At 52.3% G+C, this 22,673-nt stretch overlaps 8 protein-coding genes across 8 annotated transcripts; 1 reads left to right on the top strand and 7 right to left on the bottom strand.

Moving 5' to 3' along the window:
• Window positions 1-488: 488 nt before the first annotated feature.
• On the bottom strand, window positions 489-8,439 carry ACC1 (acetyl-coenzyme-A carboxylase). The gene is made up of 6 exons (XM_003845773.2): window positions 7,953-8,439; window positions 7,568-7,899; window positions 7,268-7,438; window positions 7,104-7,198; window positions 2,163-7,024; window positions 489-2,107 (listed from the first exon to the last, which is right to left on the bottom strand). The coding sequence occupies exons 2-6, from the start codon at window positions 7,742-7,744 to the stop codon at window positions 573-575; spliced, it is 6,840 nt and encodes a 2,279-aa protein (XP_003845821.1). The 5' UTR covers window positions 7,745-7,899; window positions 7,953-8,439; the 3' UTR covers window positions 489-572.
• Window positions 8,440-8,501: 62 nt separating this feature from the next.
• On the top strand, window positions 8,502-9,011 carry IAQ61_006927 (uncharacterized protein; the record flags this gene model as incomplete). Its single annotated transcript, XM_066097363.1, has 1 exon — window positions 8,502-9,011. One exon carries the CDS (start codon window positions 8,502-8,504, stop codon window positions 9,009-9,011), a length of 510 nt encoding a protein of 169 aa, XP_065952840.1.
• A 286-nt stretch (window positions 9,012-9,297) lies between these two features.
• IAQ61_006926 (uncharacterized protein) lies at window positions 9,298-12,114 on the bottom strand (the record flags this gene model as incomplete). Its single annotated transcript, XM_003845772.2, has 2 exons — window positions 9,298-11,778; window positions 11,878-12,114. The coding sequence occupies 2 exons, from the start codon at window positions 12,112-12,114 to the stop codon at window positions 10,258-10,260; spliced, it is 1,758 nt and encodes a 585-aa protein (XP_003845820.1). The 3' UTR covers window positions 9,298-10,257.
• A 778-nt stretch (window positions 12,115-12,892) lies between these two features.
• Window positions 12,893-13,120, bottom strand: IAQ61_006925 (uncharacterized protein; the record flags this gene model as incomplete). Its single annotated transcript, XM_066097362.1, has 1 exon — window positions 12,893-13,120. One exon carries the CDS (start codon window positions 13,118-13,120, stop codon window positions 12,893-12,895), a length of 228 nt encoding a protein of 75 aa, XP_065952839.1.
• Window positions 13,121-13,399: 279 nt separating this feature from the next.
• IAQ61_006924 (uncharacterized protein) lies at window positions 13,400-15,135 on the bottom strand (the record flags this gene model as incomplete). Its single annotated transcript, XM_003845771.2, has 2 exons — window positions 14,948-15,135; window positions 13,400-14,878 (listed from the first exon to the last, which is right to left on the bottom strand). The coding sequence occupies exons 1-2, from the start codon at window positions 14,999-15,001 to the stop codon at window positions 13,400-13,402; spliced, it is 1,533 nt and encodes a 510-aa protein (XP_003845819.1). The 5' UTR covers window positions 15,002-15,135.
• A 1,871-nt stretch (window positions 15,136-17,006) lies between these two features.
• Window positions 17,007-17,225, bottom strand: IAQ61_006923 (uncharacterized protein; the record flags this gene model as incomplete). Its single annotated transcript, XM_066097361.1, has 1 exon — window positions 17,007-17,225. The coding sequence occupies one exon, from the start codon at window positions 17,223-17,225 to the stop codon at window positions 17,007-17,009; it is 219 nt and encodes a 72-aa protein (XP_065952838.1).
• Window positions 17,226-17,302: 77 nt separating this feature from the next.
• On the bottom strand, window positions 17,303-19,274 carry IAQ61_006922 (uncharacterized protein; the record flags this gene model as incomplete). Its single annotated transcript, XM_066097360.1, has 7 exons — window positions 17,303-18,015; window positions 18,070-18,415; window positions 18,520-18,568; window positions 18,615-18,727; window positions 18,805-18,993; window positions 19,049-19,139; window positions 19,189-19,274. 7 exons carry the CDS (start codon window positions 19,272-19,274, stop codon window positions 17,303-17,305), a joined length of 1,587 nt encoding a protein of 528 aa, XP_065952837.1.
• Window positions 19,275-19,405: 131 nt separating this feature from the next.
• On the bottom strand, window positions 19,406-20,689 carry IAQ61_006921 (uncharacterized protein; the record flags this gene model as incomplete). Its single annotated transcript, XM_066097359.1, has 7 exons — window positions 19,406-19,408; window positions 19,462-19,694; window positions 19,756-20,146; window positions 20,199-20,298; window positions 20,348-20,444; window positions 20,495-20,526; window positions 20,577-20,689. 7 exons carry the CDS (start codon window positions 20,687-20,689, stop codon window positions 19,406-19,408), a joined length of 969 nt encoding a protein of 322 aa, XP_065952836.1.
• Window positions 20,690-22,673: the final 1,984 nt, after the last annotated feature.

The following is a 22,673-nucleotide window of genomic DNA, read 5'->3' as shown; positions in this document are numbered from 1 at the left end:
TCCAATGAGGGGCTCTTCCCAAACGGCCCGACTTTGTGCTTGAAATGGTCCACTTCACTGTCAACACGTGTGAGCTAGTGTACCCATGGTGGCATCATCCGCGCCCCCCGCATGTACCAATGGAATACTGCATGGTGCATATACGGGTACTGTGTACAATGACTCTGGGAGCAAGGGGTGGGGTGCGAGAAAGGTGGTAGGACATGTACGGTACCCTTGGCATAGCGTGGGAAGAGAGCATGGCGTCCCATCACATGTTCATCTCGAACAACCAACCAATCATGAGACACGCATCTCGACAAGTAGTAGTCTCATACTGTAATTCCATGGCCCAGGCAGGCTGAATAGAGAAAAAAGGGTACCTCCCAACACCCTCTTTTCCCCAGCCGCACACGCTTCATCTACTATAAAAAAATCAACATGGCGTCTAGCATGACAATGGCAAAAACGCTCCCAAAGAGGCATCATCCCTCTTCCCGCCCTTCCCCCAAAGAATATAAAAACAAACCCCACCGCCATATGACACATTACCATGAGCGAAAGTCGTTAATGTTACATGTCTTCCCCCCGTTTTACGCCTTGTTCAACAGCTTCAGCACCTCCTCCTTCTCGCTCGTCGGCAGGGTGCTCAGCATAGCCATGACGCCCTTGAGACCTCCCTCGCGATCTTGATTCATCAGTTGAGCAATTTCCATGGCAATGCCCTCTTTCTTGAGCTGCTCGAGCTTGTCGGCCACTACTTGTCGATTGCCTTCATACCACATGGTCGCGCCCATGTCGTCCGTCTCCCAATTGGGCATGTTGCATAGGTGCTTGAGCATATCAAGACCGCGTGTACGTGTCGCCGGTGTGGGCTGTGCGATTGTGTGCGACGGCTGGGCGGCACCGGCAAACTTCTTAAGAATGTACTCCTCGTTCAGACGGCGGCGGAGACGCCAGTAGAAGAAGCGGCGGGCATTTTGCCAGCGGAGTGCTTGGCGGATAACGCCCTTGGCTTGCATGCGTCCGGCGCGGTCGTGTAGATCGGCAAACTGGAGGGCAATCTGGCCGTACACGGGAAGGAGAAGCTTCTCACGCTGGGTCATCTCCGCCTTGATGCTCTGAAGCTGGTCCTGTGGTGTGGAAGGATCGTTAAGCTTCCGCTTCAGGGCCCCGTACGTCGGGTCGTTACGGGCCATGGTCTCCAATTGGCGTTCCTTGCGGTACTTGATACCCACCAGACCTTCAGGCTCCAGAACACCACCGCGAGAGTCCTCGTCGGCATACATCTCCATGTACTCAGGGTTGATCGTAGGATCCACCACGACCCAAGACCCACCACGAAGCTCGCCATATGGAGGAATGTAGACAAAGACGGGCTGCTCAAACTTGACAAGAGCATCGACAATGTACGATCCATACTTGAGTACCTCGTTGTACATGTCACGCTGACCACCAGAGAAACCACGCCAATTGGCAAGAATCATCAGTGGCAGCTGTTCACCATGGTTGAAATCGTTGATGGCCTGTGCGGTCTTGAAGGCCGAGTTGGGGTACCATACACCACCAGCCTCTGATGTGACTTGTTCAATCGAGTCGGGGTTGGCAGGATCTGCAGGCGTGACATTTTCCACAGATCGTGTCTCGACGGCAATGACACCAATGGGAATTCCACCAAGACGAGCACGACCAACAACGACAGTCTTGGCCCAGCCACCAAGAGACTCTTCGAATGAGCCAGTATCGAACAGACCGGGCTGGAATCCATCCTCGTCCGTCTTTCCGGTGATCAGTTGCCGGACGTCAAAGGCAGCTTTGCCAGGTGGGTAAACCGCAACATCACGATCCCAATCGTCCGAAGAGGGGGAAGTGGGCACGGGTGCACCCTTCATGTCGGGCACATACGACAGCCACTTGACGATCTTGGAGACACCCTGGAAGTCGTCATCGGCAGTCATGTGCGACACACCGTTTCGGTACATAATCTGGGTGCCACCAAGTTGCAAGTTGGATGTGTAGACCTCGCGTCCAAGTAGCTTGTTGATGGCCTGGGCACCCGTGAGAATAATGGGCTGACCCTCAATTTGAATGGCACGCTGGCCAAGGCGGACCAGATAAGCTCCGATACCTATCCAATAGTAATTAGCAAAATCATTCTCCTGACTCTCTGTGGGCATACATACCAACTGAGCGACAGGTGACCAGGGTAATGGTAAAGATATCCTCGTAAGCCCTCGAAGTCTCACCAGCGATGAGACCCGAGCCACGCAGCGACTCTACACCAAGACCATCCTCTTGTCCAATGACGGTCGTGATCTGATAGCGTGTCTCGCCATCGACCTCAATCTTTTCGCATATGACATCGTTGCGCTTCCCGTCCACAAAGTGATTGTACTTCTCGGGTGTCAAGTAGAGGTAATCGAACCCAGCCTCTGGTTTGTCCACGTTTTTCCAGGCGACAGAGAAGTGGGGGATAAGCTCTTCCGCAAGGCCAATACGCGCCCCAGAGTTGGCAGAAAGGTAGATTCGGGGAATGCCATTCTTGCGGGCGAGCTCAGAACACTTGTGGAAGAACTTGTCTTCTTGAGGACCGAAAGATCCAATCTTGTACGTGATGTCGTTTGCGATGATGATGAAGCGGCGGCCAAGAGGATACTCTGGTGTCTTGGCGGTAACCATCCAACCGACCATACCGATGCTGTTGTTCCCAGGCTCACGGTTGAGTTCGACCAAGTTCTCAGTGTCATCGAGAACAAGCTCATAGTACTCTGTGCATTCTCCCTTCGGAGGTCGCTTGTCCCGCAGACTAGAAACATTTGCGACAGCAACATCCCAGCTGTTCTCGACGGCTTGCCGGAAAAGCTCAGGGAAGTCGTAGACGTACTGAGTACCCATGAGGTGGGCCTTGTATCTCTTGGGCTGTAGCGCACCCTTGGTCGGGTATGGCGTCGACACAGGCTGCAGGTGGAGGGCACCGATCTTGGTAGTACCACCGATGCTATGGAACAGCCACCTGTTGTTGTTCTCCGTTTTCCTCTCAGCATACATCTCGACCTGGATGACATATCCAGAGGTGTTTGTAATGATCACACGAAGAGGGTATGGGATGCCAGTAGCAGGATCCGTCACAATAATACGGATTTCTGCGCCCGTCACGCGGAGACGCCAGAGGCGCCGACCGAATCGCTCCAAGAATCCTCCAATAGCCTCTTCGACCTCACTTGGGTTCAGCGGGAAGACATGCGAGAAGTTGATGAAGATGTGGTTCATGTCAGCCTGGGATGTACCAACGATTTCCAACGCATCCAAAATATCAGTCATCAGCCTGTCAGTCTCCGAAACCATGTACTCGGCTGTAGGAATTTCTTCGCGGAGACGACCGGAGCGCACAACAGCACGGAGGAAGTAGCGCTTATCGCTCTCGGCACCCTTGCCAATGGCCTCGTAAATGTGAATATTGCGATTCTCGGTGAAGACTGGCTTGATGTTGAATTTGGAAAGTCTACCAAGCTCGAGCTGGAAGGCAAGCGCGGGCTCAACGTGACGGATACTGTCATCCTCCTCATATCTGGGTCCGCGGAAGGTGTAGTATCCCGGGTACGTGCCATCCTTGTGGCCACAAATAAAGGAGATGCGGCGAATACGGCGCGACAAGAGCTCCTCCTTGTAGTCCTCGACAATGGGCTGGATGCGCGATAAAATCTCCTTGTCGTCAAAGCCTTCAATATCGCGGACAGCAATGTTAAGAACACCTGTAAGCTCGTCGGAAGACTTGATATCGATCAGCCCAGACGTAGGAGTGCGCTTCAACGTCAATCCTTCTCGGAGGCTGGCACCACCCTTCTTGGAAGTGCCAACGTTCTTGAAAAGGTCGAGTGCTCTGCTAATGAGCTCGTCGGCATCATCCAGGTATTCTACCGGGACAACGACACCCTTTCTCGAGGGCTCTCCATCCAGTCGATGTTGCCAGGCCGTCATATCGCTCAATGACTGGATGCGAGGCGGACGCTCAAACCCAGGTGTACTAGGCGTCCCGGGCTCCGATGGCTCCACGGCAAGACCGTATTCGGCTTCGCCAACTTTGCGGAGAATGAATTCCCAGGAGAGGAAGCAGGACTGTTCACCCTCATTGTGGTAATTGATGTTCTGGAGTTGGTACGCGCGGTAAGCTCGGCGAGTGTACACTTCAAGAGCAGCCAGAGAGACCCAAGGATCCGGGTGAACGAAGAACTGTGTCAGGACATCAAAGACGGTGTAGCGAGAGTCGACAACTTCCTTGATGACCTCAAAGTTGGGCTCCCGGTGTTCCCATCCACTCTCGCCATACTTCGACTCCACGACAGCCGATCGCAGAATGTGCTCCATCTGCGCGGTTCTCTCTTCCAGCGAGGGCATAGCGCACTGGATGAGGACTTCACGTGCCTTGAGTGAGACCTTGGCCGTCTGCTTGGATTCGAGTTCGGTAAGCTTCTTCAGCGAACTCTTGAAGTACTTTGCGATGTTTCCAACACCGGGTCTGTTGGGGCGGTATAGGTCCAAAATGGCAATTATGAGGTTGTTCTTCGCGCTGACCCGTGCATGCGAGAGAACAGTGTGGACGACGCTCGCGATATCATCACGGTTCGCGTCACGAAGCTTGAGAATGACTTCCTCGTCGCGAGATGCACGCGATGAGAAAAGCGACTCCACAGACCAATACTGCTCCAAGAAACTCGTCATGACACTGTATTCATGAGCCTTTAGGCCTTCCGCATAACGGACAATGACATCATTCAATGGTGCCAGAGCAGATGTCAAGAGCGCAGCGTCGCCCTTGGGAACATTCTCATCAAGGAACTTTTGGAATGTCTTGTTAAGTGCCTTGCTGGGGAACTCCAGGCCACGACTGTGGGCCTTGTCCACAATCTGGGAGAGCATCGTGTCAAGCTTTTGTGGCATGCGGGCGTGTAGAGCGGAAGCCTGAGCATTCCACTCGCCATAGGGTAGTTCTGGGTCCCGAAGCACGTCGACTAATTCCTTGAGTGTGCTCTGCATAATGACTTGATTGTCGTACCCCTGAAGAATATTCCGAAGGATGTGAACAAGGTAGACGAAGCGCTGAGGAGGCTTGGCTCCCATGACTTGTGGTGAGCCTAGGTCGGGGAGGAGGCCGAGGAAGTTTTGAGCGGACTTGACCTTGGATGGGTCGTCCAGAGCAAGGACACCAAGAATATCACCGGCCTCTAGGACGGCACCCGGCTGCTTGATGAGATTGACCATTCCTGCTTCGGAGGCGATCAAAGGCATATACATCTTCATGACTTCAACCTCAGCAAAGGGCTGGCCCTTGCCAACGTGGCTACCATTCTCGACGAGGAACTTGACGAGCTTACCGGGAGACGGTGTACGTAGCTGGGTAGGGTCGTTCTCCTGTTCAAGCAAGCAAGTCTTGCCATCTACAGACAGACGAGTAGCGCCAACCTCTTCCTTCCAGTAGACATTGTGTGACTTTCCGTTAAGAAGGATGAGGAGACCACCATCAGCAAGAGCCCTAACACCGACCGAGCACTTCGACCCGTTAATAAACAGGGTGAAGCTGTCGATGGTCGACCGAGTCGCTGTGAACTTGTACCGGAAGCCTTCGTAGATGAAATCAATCGGGAAGACAGTCTTGAGGACATCCTTGGAAGGCACTTGACCCTTTTCCAAGCTGGTCTTGTACTCGCTGAAGCATGCCTCACTCGCCACGTGTGCTTTTGTGACAGCTCCGCAGATGACTGCAATCATAGGATCTGGTCGCTCTGCAGTCAGCTTCTTCGAGATGAGCTCGTCGAGCCAGCCGGTGGTGATGGTGTTGTCTTCAAACGCGGGTGTTTCGAGCAGCTTGATGAGATACTCAACCGTGGTCCGGAAATCACCACGAATGCTCAGTTCCTTGAGCGCGACAACCATGTGTTTCCGCGATGCCTGTCGGTTCTCGCCATACGCGAAGATGTGGCCGAATTGCGAATCGGAGAAACTGTGGATACCACCAGAGGAGCTAACTGAGAAATAACCCCAAACGTTGGAGCTACTCCTGAAGTTCAGGTCATGGATTGTACCACCGGAGGGCTTGAAACCCTCATCGGGATCTTCAGATGTGATACGGCACGCCGTGCAATGACCTTTGGGGGTGGGTCGTCGCTGAGTCTGACCGCTGCCCTCGTTGGAGAAGTCGAAGTCGATGGGAGAGCTGGTGTGGGGGTCGGCACCGTACAACAATCGAATGTCGCGAATTCGGTGCAGGGGCAGGCCCATTGCAATCTGGAGTTGGGCGGCTGGGAGGTTCACGCCCGTTACCATCTCGGTGGTGGGATGCTCGACCTGCAGACGAGGGTTCAATTCGAGGAAGTAAAACTTGTCGTCAGAGTGCGAGTAGAGGTATTCAACGGTACCAGCTGAGACGTAGCCGACTAGCCTGCCCAGGGAAACAGCGGCCTTCTCCATCTCCTGGAAGGTCTTTGAGCCAGCAACTGTTACCGGTGCTTCCTCAATGATCTTCTGATGACGTCGCTGAACCGAACAGTCACGTCCGAACAGGGAGATGTTGTTTCCATACTGGTCAGCCAGCAACTGGACTTCCAGATGGCGCGCGCTGCCTGCAAGCTTCATGATGAAGATGGGCGATCCAGGAATCTCCGAAGCAGCGGCCTTGTACAGCTGCTCGAAGTTGTCCTCGCTCTCAACCTTGCGGATCCCCTTGCCACCACCGCCTTCAGAGGCCTTGACCATGACGGGAAACCCAATGGCCTTGGCTTTCTCGAGACCTTCTTCCCATGACTTGGTGCAGCCCTTCTCATACACGTGGTCCTCGACCGTGACGATGCCCTGGTCATCTACCAGGACCTCATCTACACCTGATCCCGACCACGGGATGCATGGTACTTGTGCGTGTTGTGCAACGATTGTGGAGGAAATCTTGTCACCGAGCGACCGCATAGCAGAGCCGGGGGGGCCAATGAAGACGATCTTCTTGGGCGAGGCAGCGAGCGATTCGGGGAGTTTTGGGTTTTCTGAGGCATGTCCCCTGGATAAAGTGTCAGCGAGGCAGTCTTTGAGATTCATGCACGTATGGGATGAATGTGGGGGAAGGCTTTTAGACGCACCATCCTGCCCACACAGCGTGGACGTTCATGCGTTCCGCCACATCGACAATGAGCTCGACATTGGCGTAGTTGTTGTTATTGGTGCCACCGGGTACCTGTAGAGCGGTGTTAGCCCTCCCACGCCCATGGCCCCAGAAGAAAGTCATGTGTTGTTATGGACGCACCTCGACATATTGATCTGCCATGCGGATGTACTCCGCATTGGCCTGCAGATCCTCGGGCGTAGCCATGACGGTGAATTGAATCGCCCGCTCATCGCCAAATGTCTCGTATGCCCACTTCCGCACCGAACGGATCTCCTTGACGGCGGCGATACCGTTGTTTGCAATGAGAACCTGTCGAGCACCTCCATGTCAGCAGTTGCACCCAATACTACGACGCCTCCCACAGGCTCTTTCCCAGAATCTCGAAACGCCTTCTTTTCGTGTCCATGTGATGCGTATTGAATGTTTTGGCTCACTGACATTGGTAATGACCGTGTGTCCATCATTTGCAGCGACAAAGTCCTTGACCTTGCCCGGCGCAGCAACGTTGAGATGGTTACCGCCGATAAAGTGGGGAGCCAACTGCGCTGCCCGCGCGCTCAAGCCGCCATTGATGGATGCTGAGCCATTGGCTTCATTCTGTGCAGCGTCGGCCATTTGTGTCGGTTGTCGAAGAAATTCCCATGCACAGAAGCGAGGGAATTCTAGGTTGTGGGGAAAGCGAGCAGTCGGTGCAGGGTCTGGTGGGGGAAGGAGATGGGGCAGGAATCTAGGTAGTCAACGGGCGAGGGTAGGTAGGTAGCTGCGAGAAGCTTGGTCTCTTTAGTCTCGTTGCATGTGTCTGTGTGTCTGTGTGTGTATATACCTTGGATTGGGAGTGGTCCCCAAACTGTGACTATGCAAACTGTGCGAATGGACGTCTTACAAGTCTCTGCCGGTGGGAGGGGGCCGAAACAGAGGGAGTAGTGAATAGTTTATGCTGACGATGTATGTATGTGAGATGGGTGTCGTGTGATGGATGATGACCACCAAGAGTCTATCGCCGTGCTCGGGAGGAAAGCAGCAGCAACACCAATTGGCATCTGCAAAGGGAGCGATGATTACTTTGGTGCACTAGCAAGGCAAGTGGCACCGCAGCGTGTGTGAATCGCAGCAGGAGATGAGGGGTGGGGTGAAGGAGAAGGAGGAAGAGTGAGGGAGAGTGAGGGCACAGCAGGAGCAGGAGCAGAGAGGAGAGAAAGTGTAGTATGGCAGTCCCTGTGGTCTTGGGCTACGTGTATTTTACTGTATGCCTACCACCGCATGTACACAAGATTTTTTTTTTCTCCTCTTCTTCTTTTGAAGGAATGGCGGAACACCCCAAGCAATCCCCGAGAGCTGTTGAGCTTCGACCGGGTCTTGCACATCGCCAACGATGCCGATCAAGGCAAGGCTCTGCAACCACGATCCCCATGACGCCGCCCCTTGTCAGCCCCGATTCACAGCATCGGTGCATGTCTTCGGGAGCCGTCCGGAATCCGAGCAGCATCGTGCAGCCCTCATCTGGAGAAGCTTCGAGTACTTGAAGATGATGTTTCATAGGCGTGGAGGGCAAAGGGCCGACTGGATAGCCGCACTTTTGAGATCTTGGGGCTTGTTCGGCGCAAAAGGTCTCCTCCCTCCTGCCATCCCCTCCACCTATGAATCGAGGACAAGCCTGTGGGGAGCATTTCCGCATTCGTCTGACCTTGCGAGGCGGCTCAAGAAGCCCAACCATGCGCCCGCCATGTCTCTGTGCGTTGCGCTCTTGCGAGCTGTTGCGCAATCACTCAGCAAGCAGGGAGAGGAGATGGCTGGCCCTTTTAAGCTGCCGCTCGCCCACTCTATGTATTGTGTCTGCCCCGTCAGCCCATGGTTCTCGTCCCCGCTTTTTGAAAATGGTTGACGGTATTGAGGGTACGGTACGGGTACGCAGATGGGTGTCACGAAGTCCTCCCAACAAACTTGACTGTCTGATCAACACGGCCACATTTGCATCTTTTTGCCGAATTGGAAATGCCCAAGGAACTCCTCCCTTGACTACAGCATGACAGAAATAGAGTAGAGACGCACACATCAGACAAGACCCGTCCTCTACTCAGACATGACCACTGCGGCTCAAGATGATGCTGGCCGGCTCTCCTCCTCCGATGACGAGCACACCGGCCGGAGTCCGTCGCACCCTCTGTCCCATTCGCCAGCCGCGGACAGAAGAGGCGGCTTACCAACGAGGCCAATGGCACTGCAATGGCACTGTACTCTTAGCACATGGAAATTGCGGAGAGTTTGCCTGGCGCAAGCGTGGTGGTGGCGTGTGAGGTAGTCTACCATATCAAGGCGAGAGCTGCCGTAGTACGAACTGGACTGGACCCTGTCCTGTCCTGTCCTGTCCTGTCCTGTCCTGAACTGTGTGCCTGAGCAGCTGTGAGATCCAGGGTCCACAGCTGTGCGTCTGGCCCGGAACGGCACGAACGTGGGTTGACATCAGAATCATACGATGTCCCGGCACAAACCCACCATGACAGTATACACAAGCTTCTTCTCTTCTTCTTGCTTTCCCCCACACCACAAGGAGGCGGCAAAAGCAAGGAGACTCGAGAGAGGACAGATCTGACCAGCGTTCGTTCTCCTCTGGGCCACCACCGTCTGTACATGTTCACTCTCTACCGGTACCGTGCATGGTAACTGGCTGACAAAGGAAAATGGTATTGATGCAACCAATATGTAACCTCGCAAACATTTGGACACGGTTCCCCTTGCTCCCCTCCATCCTCTCCTTCTCCTTCCCTCCTCCTTGTGCAAATCACTCCTCACTCCTTGTGCAAATCACTCCTCACTCCTTGTGCAAATCACTCCTCACTCCTCCCCTCCAAGGTGAGGCATGTCAAAGCCACAAGTGCCTGCCCACCCACAGCCCCAAGCAAAATAAAAAGCCCACGCCAACGCCAAACATGATCAGCAACGAAGCCAAAAAAAAACGGATCGAGCCGTCTCGCATGGCCAAACGCCATAAATCCCATGTGGTATAGTCGTGAAATCATGCTAGGTACCAGGGGAAAGAACGAACAAGAACCCTTTCCTCCGCAATCACATGCATATTCACATGCACGGCACCGACACCCACGCCCCACCACCTCGTCCGTGCGTGCGCCCTAGAACGTCTCTTCCTCGCTATAGGTAGACATTTTGCGTGGCTTTGCAGGAGGACCCATGCCTCCGCCCTCTGCAAACCCAGACGCACTGAACCTCCGCCCCGCGCTCTGTCGCCTCGGCAGCCCGCTCGGCGTTGGAATGCCCGTCTTCTCCATGCCCAGTCTCCGGCCCATGGGCGTCGTCACGCTGCTTCCATCACTGGCACTGCCCGTCTCGCTATCTCGGAGGGACATGGAGAAGGAATTCGAGTGCCCGTGTCCGTTGATGATGCCACTCATCGAGCTGCGTGGGCGTGGCAGTCGCCCCTCGATACCGCTGATGGATCCAGACGGATAGTGGCCCAGAGGGGTGCGGTTGCTGCTCCTGCTGGCCGGTCGTTGTGGCCCAGGTCCGGACGACATGGACGCTTGGCTGCTGGGCCGACTGTTGGATGGCTCTCGCGAACTCGATACCCCAAACGAGAGCCGGCTGACACCAGATGCTGGCGCTTCGCTCATGGACGAGGCGGTCGATGCGTGTGACGCCCGTTTCCTCGAGCTTCTCACAGTCACCGTACTGGGCACATGGTGTCCTATTGCGCTGCCGTTGCGTGGACTCGCCCGCGGTGGAGTCGTGGTCGGGGCGGGAAGTTTGGAGCGAGCTGATTTGACGCGAACCTCGAGTTTCTCTATCTGGCCAATGAGTCCCCGGATGTGATAGAGTGAGCCTGACCTGGGTAGCCCAGCTGGTGCTGCAGCGCTTCCCGTACTTGGTCGTGGAGCCCGTTGGGATACCGTCGTTCGGATCGGCGGAGCAGTACGCCCGGCACTGCCCACTATTTTCCTACCAGTCGTTGATATACTGGGTCCTCTTGAATGTCGTGGGGCTCGTGAGTAGGTTCCCGCTCGTGGTGTTGCCGCAGGGTCGACGCAGGCAACGGATGCCTTGCGCCTAGGCATAGGCGTAGACGGCACCCGTCGTGTCGTAAGAGGCGCATCGGACAAGGGCGGTGATGGCGGCGTAGTATCTGGAGGGAGAGCGTCGGTCTTTGAATGCGGTGGCGTAGAGGCAGTTGTGGGCGACGATAGGTTGGTCGTAGTGGTCGACGCCTCGGAGATGGGCGAACGTGGGCGCAATGCGTTGCTTGCAATATGGTTCGATACTTTGCGTTGGTGAAAGCTCTCAATGGTTGCCTCTGCGACACGCAACTTCTCCTGCACAATCTCCGTCTCGATGCGTAGATCGGACAGCTCGTCTCGCAGGCGCTGGTTCTCTATCCGCAGTGCTTCGCGCTCCTGCTCGCCGATCCTGAGCTCCTCCTCCAGCATGACCCCGCGCTCGATGGCGACGTTGTACTTGGATTCGACATCTTCGAGCGAAGACGTCTGGTTGCGGGCCTGGCGCTCATGCTCATCGCTCTGGACTTCGATGTCGCGCAGCCTGAGCTGGAGAGTGCGTTGCGAGTCGCGCAAGGTGGTGATTTCCTTTTGCAATATGTTTTGCGCATTGTTTGCCTCGGTCTTGCTCTGCTTGTACTTGGCCTAGAAGCGTATATGTCAATATCCAGCCCACAAGAGGGGAGAGGGGCGGGGGGGGGGTTGCGCATGCGCGCGCAATGTGCGGCACAGGGTCGAGCATACCTTCCATTCCTCCACATCAAACTCCAGTCGCTCCGCCTTTTCCTGCAGCTTCCGCTCCCGCTTCTCGCTCTCCTCGACATCGCGCTCCAACTCGGCCTCCAACTCCTTACTCGACGCCTGAAACTCCTGCAGTTCCGCATCCAAGGTTTCGTACTGCGACTTGTAGTACTCCAGTTCCTCCTGCATGCTGCTCCATCCTCCACTAGGCGGCGAGGAGGGTGTCATGTCGCCTGCCATAGTGGCGGGAGGGGGGTGGCTGCGAAGCCGACCGGTCGATGGCCGTGTTCAGTCAGGAGAAGATTGCGACCGTTGGGCGGGAGGGTCAGGCAGCAAAGGTCTAGCCAAAACAAAACAATATCTTTGCGTGGGCGGGTTGTTGTTCTGGGCAGAGGTTTGCGCAGTCGGGCGGTGGATCTAACACATTTGGGTGGTGGTGCGCTGGTCGTCCCTGCCTCCTTCTTTCCCTGCCAGTCTGTGTGTTGACTGTGTCTCGGCCGGATGCGGTGTATGCTGGCCGATGCGCTGGCGGGGCGTGGGGAGTTTATTGTACTTGTAAGTTGGCGGGTCGCTGCAATGTCTTCGCCGGGGGCACTTGCAAACGACTTCTTTATTTCCCTGTATCCTGTGGCGGTTAGCAGTTAGCAGTGAGTAGACGGCAGCAGTGCGGCGCGCCGTGGGTTGTCGCGCCCAAGTGTGTGTGTGTCTGTGTCTGTGTGTGATGACAGCACAGGCAGTGGGTGCCGGGTTAGCGCTAGCGCAAGGACCAGTTTCTGTAGGAACGACCCGCGCTTTTCGAGCCCTGACGCCTTGCACAGCTGACAACTGCATGTGCTCGAACAACCAAGCCGATCCCAACCTGACGCCCAACCAGATTTGCATCTTGAACCATGCAAGACCTGACTAGGTATGTATAGCCCAACTCTTTGCATGCTTCTAAATATACGACTCTAGTAGGCTGTTCATGACAGCCATGGACAGTCCATTGATCCCACCAACGGCACACAGTGCCTATCCCTCATGATGGCAGTGTCGACAACTGGACCGTACCGTACAGTACCTTATGCGCAGCTGATACCTCTGAAACACCATGGCCCAGCCACCTACCTAGGTACCTTGCACCTGCGCTTGTGATGCCCGACATGACACTCACAAAGGAAACAATCAACATCGAGCTTTGCTTTTGTTTGGCCATGTTGTGTGTTTCGATAGCCATTTCAGCATGGTCGTGTACTTCTGTCGTCATGCGATGCTATGCTTGTGCCAATACCGAATGGAAAGAAAAGAAGCATGGCTGCGTCAGGGACACAAACCAGGTATACTGTGTAGGTACCTACATATATACACAGTAGATGCGTAACCGCATGACTCGATTATTGCCTGCCAACTACATCGCAAACTCCCTACTAAACTACATTCTGTCAAGTCCCAGACGCTATGGATACTATACAACAATCAGATGCCTAGGGTATATGTACAATCTGCTGGAAATGTTATCACCTTGGGTGGAGTCCATCGGCTCCACCTACTCTTTGATGCCCGTGTCAGGCCCATTAATGTCCTTTACCTCTGCATCCAGCACAGCCTCTTTGGCCTCTTCACTCGCCTTGCTGGCCGTCTCTTTCATCGTCGGTGCGGCACTACTAGCAGCCTCTCTGCTCTGTGACAAGAGGCGGTGTGCCTCATGTGACCCACTTTGTGCAGTGCTCTGTACAGTAGATGATGCTGTGCTTGCTACTTCACCAGCATGCTCTATACCCTTCTCGGCCATCTCTTGAGCTTGCTGTGATCCTTCCGTCACAACCTCTTTGACCTTCTCTGCCGCATTCCCTGCTATCTCGACACTCTTTGCGTAAACATCTGATACTTGCTCTTTGCCTTGCTCGTAGACATGCTTGGCCTCATCCGTAGCCGACTTGCTCCATTCCTCTGCACTGGGTAGTTTCCTCAAAGATTGCACCACGGTGTAGTATAAGCTGATGATGACGGAGTGAATACGATCCTTCATCAGCATAGTAATACCGTGCGAGAAAAAGCCTTTGAGAACTTCAGCACCAAGCCCTTCGTACAAAGCCCAAAGACCTTCTGTCTGCACAATGCGCAGAATGGTGCTGAACACGGTACGCTTCCTTGCTTGCAATGTCCTTGGATGTGTTGACGCGGCTGGGTCTTTCAACTCTGAAGTCTTCCCTTGCGGGGCCGTAGGCTTTTGCGAAGATACTTGTGCGCGTGTCTTGGCCAAGGAAAAGGGATAGGTGACAGTCGATGCAAGAGCTTTGCTGATGGCTGCAAGAAGAAAGGTAGTGCGTGACCCAGGGTCTTCGCGGCTCGCTCTGGGTACTAGAAATCGTAACAAAACCTTGTGCATCAACATGGTGATGGACGGATTGAGCGTCAACACCAGGCTAGCTGAGTAGCCTGACCAGAAACCCTGCCACCCCTTCTCATGCTGGATCTCCCGTACAATATCACGTGTGCTAGACAGCGGGGGTATGGTAGATCCTGAGTGATCATGGCTTAGCATCGCTGCTGTCTGCTTCCGTGTAACAATGTTCTGAATTGGCGTCGTGAAGAACTTGGAAAAGGCTCCTGCTACCACTCCGACACCAATCTCTTCCCATGCTGGCAGGCTTTTGCCAGAGCCTCGTGCCACTAGCCTCTTCTCGCGAACATATGAGTACGCGAGGAAGAACAAGAAGCTGTCTACAACGCCCTTGGCGGTCTCATGAAAGACGCCATTGTAGAATGCTTGTAGGCCCCCTTCTCTCTCGTAAATCTTCTCAATGGCATCGAGAATACCGTCATAATGTGAGTGGTTGGAATTGCGCTGTATTTGCCGTTGAACTTGTAGACGGGTGATGACGATGTCGAGAGGGTATGTCAGGAGCTTCGACACGGCTGTTCCACATGCTCCAGAGAGCGCATGGCCGAGAGCAGGAAGTGCAGGCCCTACTGTGGTGTGGCTGCTCGTATGACGCGAGAGGTGATAAAGTGTAAAAGCGTCCTACAGTTACATGACGATGGTCAGCTCGGTCGATCCCTCGGTAATAACTTGGAGAGTCTAGAAACGTACGAGTTGGGAGTTGTAAACATAGTCTTCTCGAGCCGGAACCTCGCTGGGAGACATCTTGCAGTGCAATGTAGCGGCCAGTTTGTCAAAAGATGTAGTTACAAGCAGGACAACAGCGACGAAACTGCGGGGGAACTTTGAAAGTTGCTGGAGAACGACCGGGTCCGCTTCTTGGTGATACAATACCCCAGGTTCCAAAGGGGGTTGACGTCACAAAAGTTTAAAGCCGAGCTAGCGCGTTCGCTTGTGAAAAAGACTGCCAGAGCTCAACCACACTTCACGCTTCGCGTTCATCTCCGCCTGCACGGCCACCAGATTATCTACACCTCGGCATCCATGTGCACGCTGAGCTGGGAGCTAAACTCCACAGCTCTCAATGACACCAGTATCAGCCACACGCGAAAGCTCAATTGCCACCGATGGTAACGCTTGTGCAAGCGTCGTTGAGCTACCCCATAGTAACACACACACGTCCGCGGACCACGCAGAGAGACGGCCTACGATTGGCGGCTTGTGTCGACCACATACACACGTGCACTAGACGCGATAGAGATGGATCACAGTAGAACGGAGTACTCAAAGGGACTGCGAGAACCCTTCTGGGGTCTTGATCGCAGTTCAAAGTATCCTCCAACATAAACATGCTTGCCTTGGCGAAAATACTATTGATAGGATGGATCGTTTGCAACGAACCAATCAAATTCGCTATCAGCTACATAATGAGGACAACGATCAAAGTTGGGATTAGATGTGTGGTAGTGTACAAGTTCAAAACTATCTCGATGCTATCCCTTCTTTTCGATAGTGCAGCAACGTACTAATACAGCAGCTCATTTTCTTTCATATCCTGCCCAACAGCTTGCCAAACACCATGCTCACTTCTCCATTGCCTTTTGCTTGGGTGGCGCTCTGTATGCTTTGAATGCTAAGTACTCCACACGTGAACTCACATTGGTACATTCTAGGCTAGCATGCTACAATATCGGAATCTATTATCAGTATTCCGAGTACATCATAGGATTCAGTCTCTTAATTCCAAGATGAGTAGACATGGATCATGCATATCATTTCGAACATCAGACGCCCTTACCTAATCTTGATGCCGTATCTTCGCATTTTCCACACAGTCTTTGGCGTTTACTCTATTCTTTTCAATTCAAATCAAGTCATTTTCATGCCACATACAACCAACCAGCTATTTTTGTCCACAGCCTTCGCCGTCTTAATTCTCATTGTGTAATTCAATTCCCCGCAGAGCCAGTCAGAGCAGCCTAAAGCCGCTTTATGCGTACATGTAGACAATGGCCATATAGTCGAGGAGTCTCTGAGGGAACAGTAGGCAGCCAGGTGAAATTGTACGAGGAACACAATGTTTCATTGAGGATGAGGTACTCTCACCATTTAAGCTGTTCATGAGCATTTCAAAAAGTGAAAATAATATAAATCATGACAATAATGAATGGGCTGTTGTATAAAAAACTGGCTTGTAAGCCTATTTTCACCACACACGCCATAGCAACGTAGCAAGCTAATTTTATCCATCTTCACAAACAAACACCCACGCCCTCCCTCCACCCCCGGCCCCCAGAAATAACCCACCCAATCCCATCTCAACCCCACAACAAGGAGAATTCACACCTCCTCACCTCGCCCTTCTCAAACCCGCAGTCCCCGCCCTTGCCCGATGCCAAACCCGAGAATCCCGATGTGAATGCCGATGCCAATTCGGAGGTCACATTCTAAGTCCTGGACTTCTCCACCTTGGGTGCTTCTGCAGATACAGTAGGATGAAATCTGTTGTTCTGGTTTCATAATTATAGTGGGGATGTATTGTGGGTACTGTAAGACGAGAGTAAGATGCAGGAAGTTGGCGCATGTGTGATAGCTCGGTGGTCAGGATGGGCAGTAGGGATGATGTGATTAAGTTTGGGACCAGTGGCAAAGATGATGAGAGGAAGGAAGGTGAAGTTCATTCATGAAGAAGGCCAGGGATAGGGAAAGTGGGAAAGAAAGTGGGAGCTAGAAAAAAGAAAAAAAAAGTGAAGGTGCGTTTGTAGGGGTTTCAGATTGTTGGTTGAGACTTTGGATGCAATGCACACAGCGTATATTCGTTATGGTCGTAATTTTGTTTTTCAGAGTCTGTCCAGTGATGGCCGAGCTGTAAGGTTACACTGCGAGTGCATTCTTGAGCTGAAGATGTCAAACCGGTTGGCCTAATGTGATCATTCAGAGTCCGACTTCTTTGCAATTTCATTAAACCGGAATGACCTAGAAATTCCATCTTGATACAATACACACGTTGAGCCAAACCTTTTCCAACTCTTTTGTCGAAACATTGGCGGAAGTGATTGAAGCTAATCACCGGGGCGCCTGCGACTGATCTAAAGGATACGTGATGTCTGGATTTCCCGCCATCATACCCACTGGATATGGCTGCTGCCAATAACCCTGCAATTCGGGATCAAGCGGTTGATTCGGCAAAGGGTAGCCCACATCTATATTTGCCATGCTTTGATCGAAGGCAGATACTTGATCCTCCCACAACCCTTGCATATTGACATATGGTGGGCCCTGATCGAAACCTGTCGCGAAAGTACCTCCAAATGTCATGGGCATTGCCGTCTGTTCTAGTGGGAAGGGTGGGTAAGGCCTATATTCAGATTCCTGTCTTGGACTTGGAACTGCGGGAGGAAACCTCGCCTCATCAAAGGCTGGTGGTTGCGTTTGCCCAGATGTCTCGTTTGTTGATTCTGACATTTTCCAACGGCTGTGATCTTGTTCCGAGTAAGGCGCGTGATTGGGTGGATGAACGTGTGGCTGGTACCCATCGTGATTTTCCTGATCTTCCGCTAGTAGCTCCTGAGCCTGGCTTTGTAATGCTGGAGCGTAAGTACTTAAAATTTTCCGGATAACATGATGGGCACGTTTCGCCACAGGATCATGAACTTCCATCGCACGCAGCCAGCGAATCAGCTTTTTGACACAACCGATATGGGGGTGATCCTCTTGGCCATTTCCTTGCTTGCCTCTATAGGCCATGTCGAGGAGTAACACGGCCAGAGATTGCATTACTACTCCTGAATTCAGCTAGAGACATGAGACATTGCAATTTCATGAGTACTTACTAATATGCACCACATCCCACCATGGTCCGTCAGAGTATATGAATCGCGGATCTGCCCGGTCGGGGAACAATGTAGTCAACTCGCGAGCAGCCTCAACGCAGATCTCTGCGAATTTCACGTTGGAGCTGACCGATCTATTGCTCTCGCCAGATATACGTCGCTCAATGCGGCAGAGGCAAGGACGCGTTATCAAAATCTTCGTGCTTAAGTGAGAAACTTTGAGCAAGAGCCCATGACGAAAGGTTTTAGATTGTCTCGTGGTATTAGAAGTGCTGGCGAGGGGCAGGGCTACCTTGGCCCATTTTTCCAGCTCGTTGAGCAACTCTGCCACTTTGTTTTGGACGTACTATGCATTGTCAGTACTAAACAACCTTTTGATAAAGACCCGAGCTTGAGCAAATGACCTCGGAGGATAGTCTGACGTAACTAAGAAGATGGGGAAATACATACTAGCCAACTCTGGGCTGCAGTCCGAGGCGAGTAGAGAGTTAGAAGTGCTCTTTGCGAAATGAGTGTGATGTCAGTGTAATGAAGAAAATATTGACCTGCAGCTCCTGATCGAAACTCCCCTTCTAGGCTTGGGTTTGATGAAGAGACATTGTGGTCTGTTCGCCTCCGTGAAGACGGTCTTGCGGTACCTACATCCGCAACTGTTGTCCTACTTTGCATCTTGGGAAGCGAGACCGTGCAGTCTTCAGGAGCGATGACCGGCGGCCGTCCTGTAATGGAGCTTACCAGACACTCAATTGAATGAAGACACCACCAGGTTTGAATGAGTGGCTCTCGTTTTGCATCATTCTGTGTTGGATCTTCGTTTCGTAGGTGTAATCCAAGTGCCATTGCGAGACGCATCGAGAGCCCAATCATGACCCATGCACGGCTTACATGGCCTATGACAAGGAAGTAGAAGGCGAGAGCACCCGTCTAATATTCAAGTAATTCAGTAAAGTCGTGCTCATCGAATGTATCATTTGCTTACGGCTTGAACAAGTTGCAAATTCGGTCCTGAAATGATCATGACTGTGTTCTTTAGGCCCAAGAGATGTACTCCTCGTGTCATGTAGATGAGGCTAGTGATATTTGATCAGCCATTATTTCGTGGGGACTTGCAAAACTCACTGGTCTCTTTCGTCTCCTTTCCAGGGCGCATCGATGAGATGGGAATACTTTGCCCCAATGGCAAAGATCAAGTTCCTATAAATCATTCTATGATTAGCATACATACCACAAGATATTCGCCGCTTGCTCGTGCAAACTAGGCTATGCGAGTATCTCAAAGCTAGCTCTACTAGCCCTGTAAGGGAAAATATTCAAACCTTAGAAAGACGCTCAGGACTCACTACTATCATGTTAATTAAATCAACAGAATTTAGAGAAGAGATAGATTCGTACCATTGTTGCGCGCCACGGATCGGGTACTCGAAAGGCTTGCGCTTTCTCGATCGATCTTATGTACTGACGGAACTGATCTTCGAAGTCGAGAGGTATTAGTGGGAAGGTGTCATGTACTGTGTTCACATAACAGTCAAAGAGTCGTTCCGCTACGTTCAGGTTAGGCATCTCGTAAGGATCGACTGCGATGTCTACTTCAATGTTGTCACTATCGAGGTAGAAAGTGGTGTCGGCTATGCAAAAGATTTGATTTAGTAATACAGCATCCTACCAAAACAGCATGATCACACTTACTGACATACCCCATAGATCCGGGATTCGTATGTTTTCTTCGATCATGTAGGGCTTCAGCGCGTGCATCAGCAGCCTCCCGACTCGAGCCGGGAGGCCCATAACGCTGCCCATATGGGTCTGAGTTACCCGCTTCGGATTGACGCTGGACACTCCGTAGCCATTGGATCTCGGAATTTTGGCCAATATAGCCGGTCTCTCTGGCTTCTCGATTACGCATCAAATCCTCGTTGAGCATATCAACATGATCGTTAGAACCTACTGACGCAGTGACAAATGCCTCTCCACAACGATCGCCGTCTGGTTCGTCGTCGCCAGGTGATGCTTCACGAACTCTTTTGCCCTGTGATCTCACAGACATGGCTGAAGTGTGAGAAATCAAATCATCTTGGGCCTACCAAATATGAGCGATTTTGAGGTCTATCTATCAATACGACCGTACCTACATGCTGCAGCGTGGCGCGGACGATTTCTTGATCATCCTCGCTCAAGCGCGTACTTAAATTCTCGAGAAGAGTAGCGAGGGAAGCGTTCAAGTCCATGGATCTGAGATATGAGTTGGGTTCAAATGTGTTCTGGGGCGATGTGCTCTTACTCTTTTAGACGATCTCGCCGTGCTTGCTCGTACGCGCAATGTGAACCACTTGCCTGGCAATTTGCGCAACACGGCAGGCCTCCAGAACATTTCACTTCTGCATCATGATCAGTATACAGGTCAAAGAGATAGGATGCGGGTACAGACTGCGCTTGCGACATAACTTGCACGCTCTTGTGCTGAACCGCTCTGTCAGTCCAGAAGAAGCAGCAGATAGAAAAATAATTACACTCGCTCCTCCTTATTTCTCGCTTTCACTCTAGGAGGAGGCGGAGGACCACGATCGAGTTTTGAGATCGCAATCTTGGCGCCATGCACGTGGTTGGGGTTGTGGTTTTGCATACCAACTTCTCGAGTACCGGTAGGAGTCTCTTGGACCGCAAACCCCCAACTGTAGCAGTACCAGCCTTTAAATTCGTTGTAGCTTGGAATCCAGCGTGTAGTGAATTATATTGACACGATTTGGTGGGACAGTGACCCAGGCTCGTTGCAGCTGAGCCTCGAGGAGCCGGGAACGGGACTGGTCGCAGGCCGCCGCTCGAGGATAAATCAAGGGAAGCAATGCAATCGGGCCGACGTGAAAACAGTCGTGCATATGTGAAACCTCTCACTGGCATAGAATTTGGTGGCAAATCAGGAGAACGAAGGTCCTGGGTCTGTGATCTGGAGCTGATCTGGAGCTGGAAGACAGGATATTGTAAGAATTTGAGTGCCACCTGCCCCCAGTTGGACGGCAATCTAGCCAGCCAATCAAGATCTTACTGGGCTTAATCCCAGCGCTCAATATGGTATGAGTAGGAGAATAGTTGGAAAGCCGTGCTCTCTCCACAGAGTACAACAACACGCAGTACGGTACTGCTGGTCGGTGTCGCTAACTTACTGAGTTATTCAAGTCCCACATAATTTGACGCCCATTTTTTGATCTTGCTACTTGAGACTTACAGAAAGTAACACAATGTCCCTGCCACCTTGTTCTGCAACCTACCTCCAACATAGGTAGACAACATCACGCGGGCTAACGCGCCATTTCCAATGCATTTGTAAATAACGATAGTATCGAGATCTCAATGTTTTAGCTTTGCGGATGCTGTTGAGCCCGTTAACTACCTATATGTAGTGTCCTGTGGCCTAGATGGGTAGCGAGCGCCTGGGTGACAGCCTCGCATTCACCAAACCCGCCCTCACTGGCTAGCATTGCAAACCTGTGGGATAGAGGTATGGTGTTGATGTACCGTAGGGCTTGCTGAGGCTGGCCACATTTGCTCATCTCGCATTACCGTCGTTACGAATTACTGCATTCGTACCTACATAGGGGGCACAGCGCTTGCGAGCGCACATGAACGCGCGCTTTGTCCTGACGCCTGCCCGCTTATCTTCGCCTGGTCACACAATGTTCAGCAAACAGTATCGTCAACCCGAAGAGTTGGAAACCGCTCTTAGTTGCCTCAACAAAAGTGCTGACGGTAGAGGCAGCATTGACCCGCGTGTCTACCTGCTTCATTTTTAAGTTGCCCTTACAGCGAGGCTCTCTAGGTATATGTGCAGACGTCAAACGTTCGCTGATGGAGAGCAGCCCACACGCCAAAAAAACAAACAATGGCGATAAGTACACATGTCTTCCGGTGAAAGTAATGGCGTGTATGTTCCAGTGCAATCCTCCTTAACAACTTAAGCCCATGCCAAAAAAGAATCGCGCATACCTGTATATGATGACGTAAGCAATATGGCAAGTTCAGTGTGTAGTATTAACATGTCAGCATCTGTCCTGTTCAGTACCTTACCGGTAGGTATCCCAGCGCCGATTAGATAATATGTACCATAGGCTAGGTAACATGGTAGGCTACCTTGAGATCTCTCCACCATCGCACACATGTCCTCCATCAAGGCTAAGAGAACCCGATCATATGGACCTCCTCGCGAAGAATGCATGAATACCACGAAAAATTGCTGGCATGCATCACATCAATATGGTGGGACCCCTCGTCATTGCCCTTGGCCCCTGTATGGTAACCCTACCTGTCCGGTAACGCCTAGTAAAACTACAAAAACCACATCAATAACTAAAAGAGACGATCTACCTCAGAAGCGTGATGAGATCTCTGAGAAGACTTGACGAAGCCATAATTATCCTTCAATGAGAACAATTAGCACACCTCTTAGAGTATGTACCTAACATGTTCAGTATCTGGCGCAAAATGTGAGCACCAACTTTTCTTCCACTGTACTTCATTGGATCAACGTCTGTTGCCCCCCACGGTGTTACGACATGGTTTGCCACGCAGGGGCTTAGGGGCATGCCACAATCAAGGATCCCGATCCACAAAGC

This window comes from Plenodomus lingam (genome assembly GCF_022343315.1).
Source record: "Plenodomus lingam strain CAN1 chromosome Unknown contig_26, whole genome shotgun sequence".
Classification (NCBI taxonomy): domain Eukaryota; kingdom Fungi; phylum Ascomycota; class Dothideomycetes; order Pleosporales; family Leptosphaeriaceae; genus Plenodomus; species Plenodomus lingam.
This window is presented reverse-complemented; position numbering and strand designations above follow the sequence as displayed.

Bases quoted from the DNA above. Each gene is read 5' to 3' on its own strand.
- ACC1 (XM_003845773.2), bottom strand. From the start codon at position 7,744: ATGGCCGACGCTGCACAGAATGAAGCCAATGGCTCAGCATCCATCAAT. The intron at 7,439-7,567 runs GTCAGTGAGCCA...GGTGCTCGACAG, and splicing joins GACACACGGTCATTACCAAT to GTTCTCATTGCAAACAACGG. The intron at 2,108-2,162 runs GTATGTATGCCC...ACTATTGGATAG, and splicing joins GGTCACCTGTCGCTCAGTTG to GTATCGGAGCTTATCTGGTC.